The 15,559-nt window shown below is 43.9% G+C and overlaps 2 protein-coding genes across 6 annotated transcripts; both read left to right on the forward strand.

The window, feature by feature from the left end:
- The first annotated feature begins 2,144 nt into the window (after nucleotides 1–2,144).
- Nucleotides 2,145–7,705, forward strand: LOC113573773 (ectonucleoside triphosphate diphosphohydrolase 2). 2 transcript variants are annotated; one of them, XM_027004275.2, is made up of 9 exons: nucleotides 2,145–2,595; nucleotides 3,388–3,505; nucleotides 4,839–4,989; nucleotides 5,086–5,245; nucleotides 5,451–5,678; nucleotides 5,903–6,172; nucleotides 6,342–6,461; nucleotides 6,648–6,808; nucleotides 7,059–7,166. In XM_027004275.2, exons 1-9 carry the CDS (start codon nucleotides 2,479–2,481, stop codon nucleotides 7,075–7,077), a joined length of 1,344 nt encoding a protein of 447 aa, XP_026860076.2. In that variant the 5' UTR covers nucleotides 2,145–2,478; the 3' UTR covers nucleotides 7,078–7,166. The 2 variants fall into 2 exon arrangements, with proteins under 2 accessions (XP_026860076.2, XP_026860075.2); XM_027004274.2 differs by having other exon boundaries at nucleotides 2,148–2,595; nucleotides 6,648–6,782; nucleotides 7,059–7,705.
- Nucleotides 7,706–7,778: 73 nt separating this feature from the next.
- Nucleotides 7,779–15,246, forward strand: LOC113573774 (SWI/SNF-related matrix-associated actin-dependent regulator of chromatin subfamily B member 1-A). Of its 4 annotated transcripts, none has more exons than XM_027004276.2 (10): nucleotides 7,779–7,955; nucleotides 9,090–9,201; nucleotides 9,396–9,525; nucleotides 9,794–9,931; nucleotides 11,472–11,599; nucleotides 11,737–11,903; nucleotides 12,151–12,341; nucleotides 13,805–13,816; nucleotides 14,426–14,557; nucleotides 14,750–15,246. In XM_027004276.2, the coding sequence occupies exons 1-10, from the start codon at nucleotides 7,872–7,874 to the stop codon at nucleotides 14,787–14,789; spliced, it is 1,134 nt and encodes a 377-aa protein (XP_026860077.1). In that variant the 5' UTR covers nucleotides 7,779–7,871; the 3' UTR covers nucleotides 14,790–15,246. The 4 variants fall into 4 exon arrangements, with proteins under 4 accessions (XP_026860077.1, XP_026860079.1, XP_026860078.1 ...); XM_027004278.2 differs by having other exon boundaries at nucleotides 9,417–9,525; XM_027004277.2 differs by lacking the exon at nucleotides 13,805–13,816.
- The last annotated feature ends 313 nt before the right edge of the window (nucleotides 15,247–15,559 follow it).

Consider the following 15,559-nt stretch of genomic DNA (forward strand, 5'->3'; position numbering starts at 1 on the left):
AAGACGGACAATACGCCGGTGTTCCAACCTTCGGAGATGGATAAGGCACGTCCTCGTATCCAGTCTACAGCGAATGTGCTTCCGTGCAGGATAAAGAGAAATACGCTGCCATAAATATCTATAGCTTTCTGTAGAAAAGGAAACACAAGTCTGCACGAGCGACTCTTAAGGCATATTTATTTAAATCACAGCAATACATATAGTCGAACTGCACGCGCAGCCTGGAATTTTCAAAGGTTTCACAAACATTTTCACTGCGACTGTGTCATGGCGTCGCACTCTAATGGACGTCGTACTGTCCGAACGTGCGTTGCTTCCTTTTTCTTTTCAAAATACTTGCAATCAGATCTGTGCAAAGCTGCAACTGTGTAGATCAGCTGCAGTGAGTTGCCTTAAATAAAAGGAATAACCCATAAAATGAACAAGTCTTTCTAGTTACTGAGTTGTGGACCTCTCTGGTCAGTTCTATCTGAACATTAATCTAAATGTTACTCACGTTCGCCTCTACCACATGCCTTGAATTAAAATGAGAGAAAAAAAAACAAGAATATATATGACACAATTATCTCGCTGTGCTAAAAATATTTATCTTTGTACTATAAGATTATGTGAAATGCAGTAAAGGAGCTTTGTTTACTCTGTTTCAGCACACATTGTATTTCTACTTTATACGCTTGTAGTGACTTTTTAAATGCAAGCCCTGCCAACAACAACAGATAAAGCAACAAAATCATTTGTTGATTCTGAATTCAGGTTTTGGCTTGACTGCCTGTACATATCACAAGGTGGAGGTATTTGTCACAGTACGTCATGTTAATAAGGACAAATGATAAGCTCACTTCCTGACGGTAGATATTCGGTAGGCTTTGTATCAAGCCTCCTCAGTTGCTGCACTTCCCAGTGACGTGTTCACGCTTACCTCTACCGTCTTCCCTACCTACACTGAGTACATTTTCATGTGTGTATTGTGATGAAGGTCTCTCCCAACAGTGTGTTTGCCAGCTTGTATCAATAATTCAGGGTTGGAAAGCTGGTAAGACTTTTAAAATGTGTTGTGTGAAACTGGCAGGACAGGAAACAATGCCATGCAAACAGAAAAGCAAAATAAAATGTAAAAAACCTCATGAGTGGAAAAATCACACGACTACGCAAGAACCAAAATCTTAATAACTGCAAAAGAACATTGGGCTCCTTAAACTGGTATACTTCTGTCAGGGAGCCTGAGAAACAGCCAAGGGAGACAAACGGCTCACTTAAGAATGGAAGCTCCTACAAATCTGCCTTTGTGCTGCTTTTCACTGGAGGCAGTTGAAGTCAAAGAGGCTGAAAGAGGAAGGCTGGGAAATAAAGTACTACACACACACACACACACACACACACACCTACACACACACTCACACACACACACCTACACACACACACACACACCTACACACACACACACACCTACACACACACACACCTACACACACACACACACACGCACACACGCACACACACACACACACTCACGCACGCACGTGTACACACTCACGCACACACACTCACGCACACGCACACACACACTCACACTCACACACGTACACACATACACGCACACACACGTACACATACACACACGTGCACACAGACACACACGTACACACAGACACACACGAGCGCGCCCACACACACACAGATCCGCTGCAGCAGCCAGTGTGCCAACCCAGAGTGCTACAGCATGGATATAGAAACGTAATGCAGGCGGTGTGATGCCTCCACGTGATTACTGTCGAGCAGGGCAGCTGTGTTTAAGTCTGTATATAATCTAACTTTGACCTTCAGTAACCTTTTCTTCATAATTCAGAAATTGCACATATCTCATCCCATGTTAAAAGCAGCCAGGCTTCATTTGGTAGTTTCCAGTGTATTCGTCACAATGGCAGGTTTTGGAACGGCTGATCTCATCTGGCACAGTTCCAAAGCCCCATTTTTCAGTGTTTTAACACAATGTCGTGCTTTAAAACATGGTTTTATGACCGCATGAATAAAAAAAATACATACGTGTTTGTGCATATATACATGACCTCGAAACATAACATACACGTAAACTGCAGAGTACAGAGCAAAGCTGTGGCTGATAAGATCCCGTTTTTCTGCTGTATGCTGGCACCGTGCGCAGTTTGAGTCATTCCGAGTAGCGACGTTTTAGATGTCCGCCCATGTCGCTCATCTAATCCTGGAGTCTTAGTATAGCCAAATAGAAATCATTTCAGTGGTGTAATGCAAGACTTTGTATGATGATAACTTTAACGGTCCCGTGTTTTGCTTTTGTTTGTTTTTTTGTCTTAGAGAGTTGGCGAATATTGCTGACATCTCATAATTTTGCATTGTTTGACTTTTAGGTGGGTCGGGCGGGTTTGTGTGATTTCTTTCGCTGCCCAGTGATAGCAGTGACTGGGAGGCTCAGGGTAGCTCACTGTTAAGACTCCAACGACAATGGACACGCTGCGCTCTCAAATTCTCGCTGCGACTGCACTTCTGCTTTTCGGAATTATTGCTATTATCCTACTCACTACACCTGTGGAGGAGATAAAGGAGCCTCCTGAATATATGGTAAATCTGTTCTCTGTGTGTGTGTGTGTTGTGTGTGTGTGTGTGTGTGTGTGTGTGTGTGTGTGTGTGTGTGTGTGTGTGTGTGTGTGTGTATATATATATATATATATATATATATATATATATATATATATATATATATATATATATATATATATATATATATATATATGAATGGATATTGTCATTTAGAAATTTATATGATAGCAACGTTTCTGCGGCACGTGTAAAATAACATTACCATTTGCAGAAAAAAATATAGCAGGTGCATGGTTTAAAAAAAAAGTTGTTTTTCTTCTGTAATCGCAGTTTATGTTGCAGTGAATTTGCTCCTAAATGTGTCTTTGTAGTTAGAAATATAAAATCTGCCTCCTCAGGATATTTCCCTTAACAAAACGGGTATACTGTTAACTTGCGTTGAACATCCCAGTGGTTCAGCCTGTGCCAAAATCTTGTCCTCCCCCACCCTTTTATCTCCTCCAACCAAGTTCCGACCTGATTTAGTTCCTTGTACACAGGGCCACAGCCAAGCCAAAGATCGTACGACCACCCCCCCCCCCCCCCCCCCCCCAAACCCCCTAAACCCCCCAACCTTCCTTCCACTGTGGGAAGGCAAGTGGTTGAAGTGAGAATGAGATTGATGTAGTTCTCGAGAGATTTTGAACTTGCTGGGATCCCAAATGTGTGAAACTGTCAATCCGGTGGCGTCGAGGTGGAGGTTGACTGTTCCCTCTGTTTGCGCTGAGTAAGAGCCGGATGTTGAGTTTCCTTTCTCTGTTTGCGCCACCGCAGTACGGGATCGTGCTGGATGCAGGCTCCAGCCACACGGCCATGTACGTCTACAGATGGCCGGCGGACAAACAGAATGGCACAGGCGTGGTGACCCAGCACAGCGAGTGCCATGTCAAAGGTCGGAGAGCACGGTATAAATGCAACTGGTAAAACTAGTCAAAGCTCAAAGAGAAATGAACAAACGTCACTTCACTTTGCTTCACACAAACTATTTGAAATGCCTTCATTTTTGTTTTAAATTTTATATTTTTTTATTACCTTGGTCTTTTCTATTTAAATCAATTTTAATACTTTTTAAAATTTGTAAACCTTCTTGAATTGCGTTTTGCATTAAATGTGCAATGCAGAAACACTTGTGAGGTTCTTAGTGCAGATGCTAAACTTAGTATTAATGCTAACTTTACTACTGCTACTAATCTTAGTGCTGATGCGAATCTTAGTAATGCTACCAATCTTAGTACTGCTACCAATCTTAGTACTGCTTCTAATCTTAGTATTGTTGCTAATATTAGTGTTGATGCTAATCTTAGTACTGCTACAAATCTTAGTAATTATGCTACTGCTACTAATCTTAGTGCTGATGCGAATCTTAGTAATGCTACCAATCTTAGTACTGCTACCAATCTTAGTGCTGACACTAATCTTAGTAGTGCTACTAATCTTAGTGCTGATGCTAATCTTAGTATTAATGCTAAGATTAGTGCTGTTACTAATCTTAGTGCTAATGCTAATCTTAGTATTAATGCTAATCTTAGTGCTGTTATTAATGCTAAACTGTGATTCACACCTTTCCTTCTTCCCCATCTGTTCTTTCTGTTTTAGTTTACAAGATGAAACCCTCAAAGCTGCCGTACGTAGCGAGGCCATCCTGATTTAAGCACACACCCCTTATGTTTTCTCCGTTTTAATCCCTTCTTTTTTTATCTCTCCACCATTCTGTAGAAGCATACTGATCTTAATACTTCTAGTGGCGTTACTATTCTTGAGGCAAGACTCCAAAGGAAGTTAAGGCAGGGTTGTTTGCAACATGCCTCTATAAAGAACTAGGGCTAGGTATACCTCCGCTGTAAGTGTGCAATAGAAAACGTGGCACTGAAAACCTGCCCCTTGGTTGGTGTAGTGTAATGGGCAGCAATGCAGCTGCTGCAAAAAAGAGCCTTTTCAGCTCAATGCTTTGGTCAGGCAAAAGCCATTATACTTGAAATAAAAATTCAATGACTAACCTGACACATTTGTATTGACAGCTCTCTGTGTAACACTGCTTCTTTCATGGCTGTGTCACTGCTCGAAAACTTATTTTGCTACTGCTTGAATTTTGGTGCTACAGCTGCCACAGCACATAACTGCATTTCATACACGGCTTTTTTTTTGTGCAAACCTTGTACAAATGGAAGTTGTGCTGAGCATTGTGTGGCATCGGTGGGCTCTCAAGGCTGTGTCGTCCTGCGCAGGAGGAGGCATCTCTTCATATGCCGGCCAGCAGGGGGCAGCAGGCCGCAGTCTGGAGCCGTGTCTGGAACAGGCCATGAGGGACATCCCACAGTCACGACATCACCTTACGCCTGTGTACCTGGGAGCTACCGCTGGCATGAGACTCCTAAAGTGAGCAAGTGTGTGTGTGTGTGTGTGAGAGAGAGAGAGTGTGAGTGTGACTGTGTGTTTATTTCTGTTCACCTGCCTTTTTTCCCCTATTTTTAGCATGTCCAGCCCTGAGAGGTCAAGCCAGGTGCTTGAGGAAGTGGCACGAACACTCCAATCCTTCCCCTTCAGCTTCAGAGGAGCAACCATTCTGGGTGGGAAGCAGGAGGGGGCATATGGCTGGGTGACGGTGAACTATCTTCTAGAAAACTTTATCAAGGTCTCTGAATGTGCCCTGTTTACTCCACCCCTGTCTTTTGAGAATGTTTGAGTTTATTCTTCATTTTATCTCACTAGGGACCTCTGAATCATGTTTACTTATTTATTTTTGCCCAGATATTGAGTTGTTGGTCCTCTTTTGTCATATGTGTATATAGAGCCCCCTAGTGGTCATTTTGGAAGTTACCTGCCTCTTTGCCCCACAGTATGGCTTTGTAGGCCAATGGCTAAACCCAGGCAGACAGACGGTCGGTGCAGCGGACTTAGGAGGAGCGTCCACTCAGATCACGTTTGTGACGCAAGAGGACGTAGAGGACAAGAATGACCAGATGACTCTGCGTCTCTACGGGCAGAACTATACTCTGTATACTCACAGCTACCTCTGCTATGGCAAGTCTGAAGTCTTGCGGCGACTTCTGGCCCACTTGCTCACAGTACGAACCCATTATAATTACTTCACAGGTCAAACAGTGTAACCTCTCATCTCACAAATATAATATTTTTCTAATAAGTGGAGTTGGTAGTATAGCTGCTTCACTGATTGCTTTAAAATTGTTTTAAAATGCTTTCTGTCTCTGTGATGGATGTGTTGAGAATCAAGTGTCCATGTGACACTGTTATCTATCAAAACATGTTACATATCACTTATTTCCCCAAGACACAGGGGAGCACAGGCACTGTGTATCACCCCTGTTACCCATCTGATTACAACGAGACGCTGACCCAGGGTCAGGTGTTTGACTCGGCTTGCACCCAGGCAAAGCGCCCCACTTCTTACCACGCCCAGGCATCCGTGACCATGCAGGGCACGGGGGACTACCAGCACTGTCTGGGGAATGTGTCTGAGATCTTCTCCTTCCAGCACTGCCCCTTTTCCCAGTGCTCCTTTGACGGAGTCTTCCAGCCCAACGTCAGTGGCAAATTTATGGTAAGTGAACGTGTGGTGCACAAACAAAGAATCAAATCTCTGCTGTTGGCAGCTCCGTGTGTGGCTTTAGCCTACGCAGGTCTTGCCTCTCTGATGTAACTTGAATGGAAGTTAACGTGGAGCATATCTTGGGGCCTCTCTGCTGATCTTTTATCTGTTGTTCTTTCAGGCCTTCTCTGGGTTCTTCTTTACACACAGTTTTCTAGAGCAGGCCACAGGCAACACAGTCAGCACCCCAGAGCAGCTCCTGCAGGCTGCTCTGGTTGTGTGCAACATGACCATTAAAGAGGTATCACTGTGTGTGTGTGTGTGTGTGTGTGTGTGTGTGTGTGTGTGTGTGTGTGTGTGTGTTTGTATTTGTCTGTTTGTTGGGGGGGATGGGGGGGGTTGAGGTACATGAGAGATAATAACAGTTACAGTAACACACTATTTTTGATTTTTCCTACAAACACTCAGAAATCTTTCTTTATGTCAGATGTCCAAATCATTTCAAGGCCAGGGGTCATTCTTGAAGGACTACTGTGCATCGACCGTGTACATGCAGGTCCTTATGTTAAGGGGATACCACTTTGATGAACTGTCCTTCCCCAGAGTTGCCTTTCAGAAATCGGTGAGCTCAACAGCAGCACTGGGAAGGTGAACTTAATCATCAGCTAAATCCAGCTTGATTGACTATATACATAATGACTTTCAATTAAATAACCAATGGTGTATCATTATTTTAGATGGCCTACCCATATCTAAAAGCTAATGTAGCATACCTACACTTACCTCTGTGTGTGTGTGTGTGTGGTTGTGCTTGCGTGTGTGCGTGTGTGCGTGTGTGTGTGTGTGTGTGTGTGTGTGTGTGTGTGTGTGTGTGCGTGTGTGTTTGCGTGTGTCTCAGATCGGGGACTCCTCTGTAGGCTGGGCACTGGGATATATGCTGACCGTAAGCACTCTGTTGCCTGCGGAGCGCGTGGTGCTGAGGAAGGCCCTGCTGCCTGGGGCTTGGATCTGCCTCGTACTGCTCCTAGCAGTCCTCATCGCCGCCGTGATTTTCTTCATGGCTCTCAATGTCTGCCGCAAGAACAAGAGTAATGCCTAATGATGACCAGTAGGGGGCAGAAAAGGCGCAGTATTTACTCTATATTTTAAAATGAGTAACTTTAGGAGTATTGCTTTAAAATTAATAACTGAGTTATTAAAATTAATAACCTTGGGGTTTAAGAGGTTAAAAAACCTTCTGAATGGTTCTTCTGCCTTACAGTATAAGTAGCAAATTAAATATCCAACCACTATGAACTTTCATTTTCATACCCCATCCCCAGGTGTCTGGGTTCAAGGCTAAACAGGAATATTACAGAGTTCTAAAACTGGTTATCTGTTGTGAAATACTATAGATTGTTGTGATATTATTGTAGATATAGATTTTTATTAAAACAGGAGTTTTACACTTGTTGCCAATGATGCGGTTGAGGATACGTTACACTATCAAATATTTTTTATTAAATATTTAAGTGGAAAAAAATATAAAAGAAACTGATCACTAAACAGTTTGTGTATTATCTTGGATTCAAAAACAACAACAACTACTACTACAACAATAATTGTCCAATTTATACATGTTTTGTCCAAATTTACTCCTGGAGTTTGCCCACATCAGCGCTTCCGTCCCCACTACTGCGCATGCGCGGTGTGCCGCATTGTCTTTGCCAAGATGGCGCTGAGTAAAACGTTCGGTCAGAAACCGATAAAATTTCAACTCGAAGAAGAAGGAGATTTTTACATGATCGGCTCAGAGGTGTGTGTTCATTGCAAAACGAACTGCGTTGGACCTGAACTGTTGTGCTTATTCGTGTGGCCCGAGGATATGTCGTTATAAGAGCCTGCACTTCACTAAGTCTTTGTTTTAGGTTGGCGAGCCTAATGGCTGTCTGCTTACCTGCGCTGTAACAGATGGATGGATGGATGGATGAATGGATGAATAAAGTGATCGGGTTTTCTTGGATTGAGTTGTTCATTATAGCCGACGCAACCTAAATAAACGAGCGTTCTGTCTAACATGAGCTAAGTAAATGTAAGCAGGCCTAAGCTGGTGAGATGTTTCGAGAGCTGTAGTAGCATGATGGTGCGGTATAAACTGGTGTAGTAGATGACGGTGCGGTATAAACTGGTGTGGTAGGATGGTGGTGCGGTATAAACCGGTGTAGTAGATGATAATGCAGTATAAACTGGTGTAGTAGATGACGGTGCGGTATAAACTGGTGTGGTAGGATGGTGGTGCGGTATAAACCGGTGTAGTAGATGATAATGCAGTATAAACTGGTGTAGTAGATGACGGTGCGGTATAAACTGGTGTGGTAGGATGGTGGTGCGGTATAAACCGGTGTAGTAGATGATGGTGGTGTGGTATAAACTGGTGTAGTAGATGATGGTGGTGCGGTATAAACTGGTGTAGTAGATGATGGTGGTGCGGTATAAACTGGTGTAGTAGATGATGGTGGTGCGGTATAAACTGGTGTAGGATGGTGGTGTGGTATAAACTGGTGTGGTAGGATGGTGGTGCGGTATATACTGTTGTGGTATGATGGTGGTGCGGTATAAACTGGTGTAGTAGATGATGGTGGTGCGGTATAAACTGGTGTAGTAGATGATGGTGGTGCGGTATAAACTGGTGTAGTAGACGATGGTGGTGCGGTATAAACTGGTGTAGTAGACGATGGTGGTGCGGTATAAACTGGTGTAGGATGGTGGTGCGGTATATACTGGTGTGGTAGGATGGTGGTGTAGATGATGGTGGTGCGGTATAAACTGGTGTGGTAGATGGTGGTTTATACCGCACCAACACAGACACAGCGCAGGTTTCTGTCCTGGCACAGGTTGAGAGCCTTGCATCATTGCCAGTTTCATTGTATGCGTTGCATGCTTCCTCCAGGTTGGGAACTATCTGCGCATGTTCAGAGGGTCGTTGTACAAGCGGTACCCATCCTTGTGGCGAAGGCTTGCGTCTGTGGAGGAGAGGAAAAAGATCGTCGCATCGTCGCACGGTAAGTGATTCGATTGCGTTTGCATTATCTGTACACGTATCAGTGTTTGGTCGGTTTACTGTGACTTCAAAGGTCCAGAAAGCAGCCGTAGGAATATTTCACCATAGTCTCGTTTTGGTGCATTCGTGAGGCCCAAATAGTGTTTTAGCTCTGCTTCTGGACAGCAGTGTGTGCAGTGTTTTATTTTGTGATAGATCATGGTTACACAACTTTAGCCACCAGTGTGACTCTGCTGAAGGCGTCTGAGTGTGAGGAGATTTTCGAAGGGAATGATGAGAAGTACAAAGCAGTGTCCATCAGCACAGAACCGCCGGCCTACCTCAGGTAACCAGAGCATCCTCTCTGCTTCCGTTTAGATTTCAGAGTTTAAAAAGGCTGCTGAAAATACTATGAAAGCTTTGGCCTGCAGCTCTGTCAGAAGTGAAGGTCTCGTTTTAAATGTGACGCTTGCAAGCATGAGTGTGGTTTTGCACACTGCAGAATATTACCTTGGTGCTCCTACTCTTTTGCAATGTCACATAGCCCTTCCTTTCTCTCGTTGTATCTCTGTTATGTCTCTCTGTCTGTGTCTCATTCTCACTCTTGTCATCAGGGAGCAAAAATCAAAACGGAACAGTCAGTGGGTACCCACACTCCCAAACAGTTCCCATCACCTGGATGCCGTGCCTTGCTCCACCACGATCAACCGTAATCGGATGGGGCGAGATAAGAAGAGGACCTTCCCCCTTTGGTGAGAGGGAATTTTCCGCAATGCTTCACCAGCTTTCCAGCGCTAAATAAAATATTAACATAAAAGCTGTGAACAACACCTTAAAGTATATAATCTAAATTGTAAACTAAAGTCAGCCAAAATGATTTATTATTTTCATCGAAACATCCACAGGACACTCGTCTGAAAAGCCTGAGAAGGGTGAGAATATACAGAATCCCAACCAGCATTACTGAGATAACGATTAATAACGGTTCTGTTGTCCAGCCCTAGTTCAGGTTGATATTCAATCAAAATGTCCTCCCAGAGATATTTAGAAAAAATTGTGTGCCTGATCCCTAATGCGTAATCCCCTCCAACTATATTCCTAAAACTATATTTCTAAACATTGTCCTTTTATTTGGAATACTTAGTCATAATGTCTGCAGTGCACATGATTTATGATTTGACATTGACCTGAGGTCAGTCCCAAGTAGCATTCTTTCTTTATTATAGGGCAGCCAGAACAAACATTTATGTCTAGTGAGCTGAGGCAGGAACTACAATCTCTGCAGATTAACTCTGTGCATGTGATTCTGTAGATGCTGGAATTAATTGCGATTAATATTGTCTGGCAGTTCAAATTAATTTTAAGCCTTTTTTTTTGTATCACGGCTCGAATAAGCAGCCTTTACTATATAGCAACATTAATTATGTTGTCACACAGCGATGTAGGTAAGACTGGTCTAGACTGGAGGTTTGTGTGGGAGGCCCAGAGAAGTGCCCCGCTCACAACCAGCTCTCATTCTCCCTGCGTGGGTTGTTTTAGGTCCGCAGACTCCCCGAGCGTCCCGGAGCCTGGCCGTGTTTGTGTGCTGAGGTCCCTTCAGGTTGCGTAGTTTATCAGCAGTCAGCTCGTTTTCTCTCGATGCTTGCAGAAACCGGTGCCTTTTTATAGACACAGCTGTCTTTTAAGGAGGACCCAGTATTTTCCTCCACTCCCACTGTGAGAAGAGAGTGCGGGGGGGGGGATCGGGTCCACTTTAAAAATGACTCCAGCTTCCTAAAACAGAAACCAGCCAGGCGGCTGATGTGGTTTAAGGTCCTTAGTCAGCCTTTCTCATCTGTAGGTCCATACAGCGCTGACCCCTCATCTGTAGGTCCATACAGCGCTGACCCCTCATCTGTAGGTCCATACAGCGCTGACCCCTCATCTGTAGGTCCATACAGCGCTGACCCCTCATCTGTAGGTCCATACAGCACTGACCCCTCATCTGTAGGTCCATGCAGCGCTGCGAATGTTTGCTGCTATAGATGCTGCGACATGGGACACTCTTAGTCTGTTACATCACAGGTCATACTTGTGCACTTTAAAGGTCGTTTACATATTTTGGCGGCCACGTGATGGACTGTTGGCAGTCATACCTCACACGTATCGGAGTTTGAGTGTTGGTTTTTAGGCTTTCCTTCTTTCTCCCTTTAATCTGGCAAAGGGTCACTGTGGAGTGCAGCGTCCATCCGCTGAAGTTGTTTTTCCTGTTGAGCCATGCTTTATTCCCAACAATTGTGCATTCTATTGCAGTTTTGATGACCACGACCCAGCTGTGATCCATGAGAATGCCTCTCAGATGGAGGTTCTGGTTCCAATCCGATTGGACATGGAGATAGATGGTCAGAAACTTCGCGATGCCTTCACTTGGAATATGAACGGTAAAAAAACAACAATAATATAAAACACATGACAAGAAGTCCTATATAACCTGAACTGGGGAAAAGCAAATCTGTCAGTATCCCCAGTGCTGAACAGGATGACAGCTGCTGGTTCTTCTGTTTCTTCTTTGCTGCAGAGAAGCTGATGACCCCTGAGATGTTTGCAGAGATCCTGTGTGACGACCTGGACCTGAACCCTCTGACCTTTGTGCCTGCTGTTGCGTCAGCCATTCGGCAGCAGATCGAGTCCTACCCAACCGACAGCATACTGGACGAGCAGACTGACCAGAGGGTCATCATTAAGGTGGGTTACCTCCGTCTCCTGCGGAGAAATCATGAGGCATCACTGGGTCAGATGGGGACGACGCCTTCATCTGCTGAGGTCATTTTTCCAAGCTCGCATGATTTGATTTTTTTTTTTGGCTGCGATCATTCCTGAGTTGTTGATTTCATTTATGTTTGTCATTAAGAAAGTCCAAATAAACCACTTGTGTGGAGAATTTTGTAGGTATTCTGAGTGTATTGCGTGACATGTTTGTTTGTGCTGTCAGCTGAACATCCATGTGGGAAACATTTCCTTGGTGGACCAGTTCGAATGGGACATGTCGGAGAAAGAAAACTCTCCGGAAACGTTTGCCCTCAAGCTGTGCTCTGAGCTTGGCCTCGGGGGGGAGTTCGTCACTACCATTGCCTACAGCATCCGGGGCCAGCTCAGCTGGCACCAGAGGACATACGCCTTCAGGTGAGACTACCTCACACACAGGTGCACGCACGCACACCAACGGGTATTTTTATGCAGACGACTTATGAACTTGGAAGGAGATCTGACTCAGATAAGGTGCACGCGCACGCTCACACATTGAGTTTACTCAGCTGCTTTTCCTTCTGCTCGTGCTGACTGAGTCCAAGCACAATGAAACACTTACTGGTGTTTTTGGGCTTCTGCCATCACCATGGACACAATTAGAACAGGAAGTGGTTCGGATGTGTCTGCCCCTCAGACTCCACGCTGGACGCTCCACGCTCGCGGCCGGCTCACTTGCCTTCGTTCTTTGCCTCGCAGTCATTTTAGGCTCATTTTTTTGTGTGTTTGTTTCCATGCAAACTGCTGGTGATTTATGTGTGTTGTCATCTCTGACCCTTAGATATACAGATGAAAAAGGAAACAAAATGTCTGTCTATTTTTTTCTGTCGATGCAAATTTATTCTTTTTTTTTTTTTATGGAACAGTTTGGCCTAAAACAGCTTATATATTTGCCAAGAATGTTTTATTTTTTCAACTCTAGAGCGTAGGATAAATGGATACATTGTTGGGGCAAGCTTGTAGCATTAGATGTTTGAAGGTGTAGTATTTGGGTTTGAGTAACATGAGTGCTGTTGTAAGTAGCCTGTTTTGTTCTGTGATTTTTATCTGATTTTATCTTTGTTAACTTGTTTTTGTGCATTTAATGTTACGGTGCTTTTTTCACCTTCATGTGTTCACATGTCACAAGTACGAGACGATAAATTATTCAAGAGAAACAAAAGCACTTCCCACTTAGTGACATGGAATGTGTACATATTCATTAGTCTGTGTTAGAGCACATGCACGCGCGTGCACACACCCTGCATCCTGTTTATATCAAGACCATCTTCACTGTGTAAATGCATCATGTCTTAGTCCACATTGGTTTATCCTTTACAACCAGTACGTGCTGCACCACTGCTGCTAGCGCACGTGCTAACCGGTCTGCTCTTCCCAACGGTGACTGCATAGTTTGGCTGAATGCCCTACCCCTCCACAGCACAGAGGTCTGCCACTGCACTATCGGGATGCTTTTGTTCTGTTACTCCCACCACATCGCCTTTGCTCTGTCGCTGAGGGGTTAGAGTTCGTGCAAAGTGCCTTGACTTGCCAGTCCCTGTAGATCAGGGATAAAAATCACAGATATTAAGACAACACGCCTTTTTTTTCTATTACAAAAGTCAAGTGAGGGCATGACTTGATCACTGGGATAATATAATAATATGACACACAACCTGTAGCATGTATACACTTGAGCAGCCGGTCACGTGTTGCATTATGGGGCTGCGTAGAGAGGCTTCGAGAGGGTGGGGGCGGGTTCCCTCTGACGTGCGGTTGCTCAGGTGTATTCATCAGGTATAACTTCACAGTTGCTTCTGCTTCTCCTAATTGTTTGCTTCTCCCACTGTCTGTTTCAATAGGTCTGATTTCAGGTCAATATGCTTCAAAATTTCTTGAGCTCCCTCCTTACCCCCGCGTTTACACCCACTTCCACCTTCATGTCCCAGGAAGCTGAGTACCCTCGTCTCTTTCCTGTTCTTTTGAACTTTGCAGGGTTCAGTACTTAAAGCCACCTGTGATATTACTGTAAATCTGAACGCTTCTTACAAGCATAGACAGGGTAGATAGCTCAGTGTGTGTTGGTTACACAGTGACATTAGGACAATGGAGAATATCTGACGCGCAGACCTTTGTGTGGAGCTACTAAGATCTGAAGTAACAGACAGTGGTTCCGTTGAGTCATTGCCAGTTGCACGTGATGTAATTGCTAAATAATGTTTTTGAATTTTCCGGTATTAGCATTTGTGCATGCTGTTGCAAGTTATTTTATTTCTATATCAAAGCTTCCAAATAATGTGCAAACAGTATCTCTAGATTTTGAACTTGATGTTTAAACAACAGTTATTTAGACATCTCTCCAGATCAGCCATCACCCCTATGCTTTATGAGTCACCAGTAGAAATCACACTGGTTCCATCATGGTATCATGGTGTAATATTTCTCTGCTGACTACCTGTGATTGTGGTATCATTTCCCTGTAGTGAGAACCCCTTGCCAACTGTAGAGATTGCCATTCGGAACACGGGTGATGCTGACCAGTGGTGCCCCCTGCTGGAGACACTGACAGATGCAGAGATGGAGAAGAAGATCAGAGATCAGGACAGAAATACAAGGTTTGAGTTTGAGTTTGATTGTCGAGTCTTTTATGTTAAAACCTACATTACTATTCAAACTTTTCTGACTCATAATGAGTACAATAAAAAATAAGTATAATATGATATAATTACAATTTGATAAGTTGATGTTTAATCTTGCAATTTTCTTAAAAGATCCCCAACACCGCAGCTTTGATTTTGTGTTCCCAGGCGCATGCGACGTCTTGCCAACACCGCCCCCGCCTGGTAGAGAAGGAGAGGTTACAATGCCGTTCAACGAGTTTAAGGCCTCCTATAGGTACCGCTCTTGCGTGGAGCCGCGTGACGCACTGGGTTCCACTCCACCAGCCTACAGACCTCCAGTGCCCCACAGCCACGTTACACACAAACCTGCAGACCTACACACTGGCCCTGCCATCTGCACAGGCAAGCCAGCGCTACTCTGGGGCTTGTACTGATCCTGTATCAGGCGTAAATGAATTGCTCACTGAAACTGTTACTCCGGTCTGACTGTACAGAGGCACTTGCCTGCTTGTCTAGATCCGATTGTGTAATTTGTAGTTGCACATAGTTACACACATCACAGGAGAAGGAATATTTGTGAATTGATTGTGCTTTTCTTTTATCAAAAGGTGCTAAGGCATACTGTGTACTTGATGTGCTGGGTTTTTGTTTATTTTTTAATAAAATAAACTATTCCTAATAAATGTTTGTTGTTTATTCTTCACCATTTGGGAAATTAAGATTTTTAGGGTTATTTTTTCCAGCATTTGGAAAATTGAGTGTCTTTATAAAAAGGCATAACCAGAGCGTGTTAGTTAATGGGAAATAGTGCAATGCATTTATGAACCGCAATATACTGAATTTCAAATGCATCCATTGTTTTATTGCCCAATAGAATTATGTTGTAACCTTATGTGGGGAGTTATGGATAATGGGCAAGTCACTGTATAGTTTTGTAACTGAGCATACACTGGAGTGTGTGTGTGTGAGCATTTATGTGTATATAATTTTTTACAA

The sequence above is a fragment of the Electrophorus electricus genome, chromosome 6, assembly GCF_013358815.1.
Source record: "Electrophorus electricus isolate fEleEle1 chromosome 6, fEleEle1.pri, whole genome shotgun sequence".
NCBI lineage: Eukaryota > Metazoa > Chordata > Actinopteri > Gymnotiformes > Gymnotidae > Electrophorus > Electrophorus electricus.

Bases quoted from the DNA above. Each gene is read 5' to 3' on its own strand.
- LOC113573773 (XM_027004274.2), top strand. From the start codon at position 2,479: ATGGACACGCTGCGCTCTCAAATTCTCGCTGCGACTGCACTTCTGCTT. The intron at 5,246-5,450 runs GTCTCTGAATGT...TTTGCCCCACAG, and splicing joins TTCTAGAAAACTTTATCAAG to TATGGCTTTGTAGGCCAATG. The intron at 6,462-6,647 runs GTATCACTGTGT...TCTTTATGTCAG, and splicing joins GCAACATGACCATTAAAGAG to ATGTCCAAATCATTTCAAGG.
- LOC113573774 (XM_027004276.2), top strand. From the start codon at position 7,872: ATGGCGCTGAGTAAAACGTTCGGTCAGAAACCGATAAAATTTCAACTC. The intron at 9,526-9,793 runs GTAACCAGAGCA...TCTTGTCATCAG, and splicing joins GAACCGCCGGCCTACCTCAG to GGAGCAAAAATCAAAACGGA. The intron at 11,600-11,736 runs GTAAAAAAACAA...TCTTTGCTGCAG, and splicing joins CTTCACTTGGAATATGAACG to AGAAGCTGATGACCCCTGAG.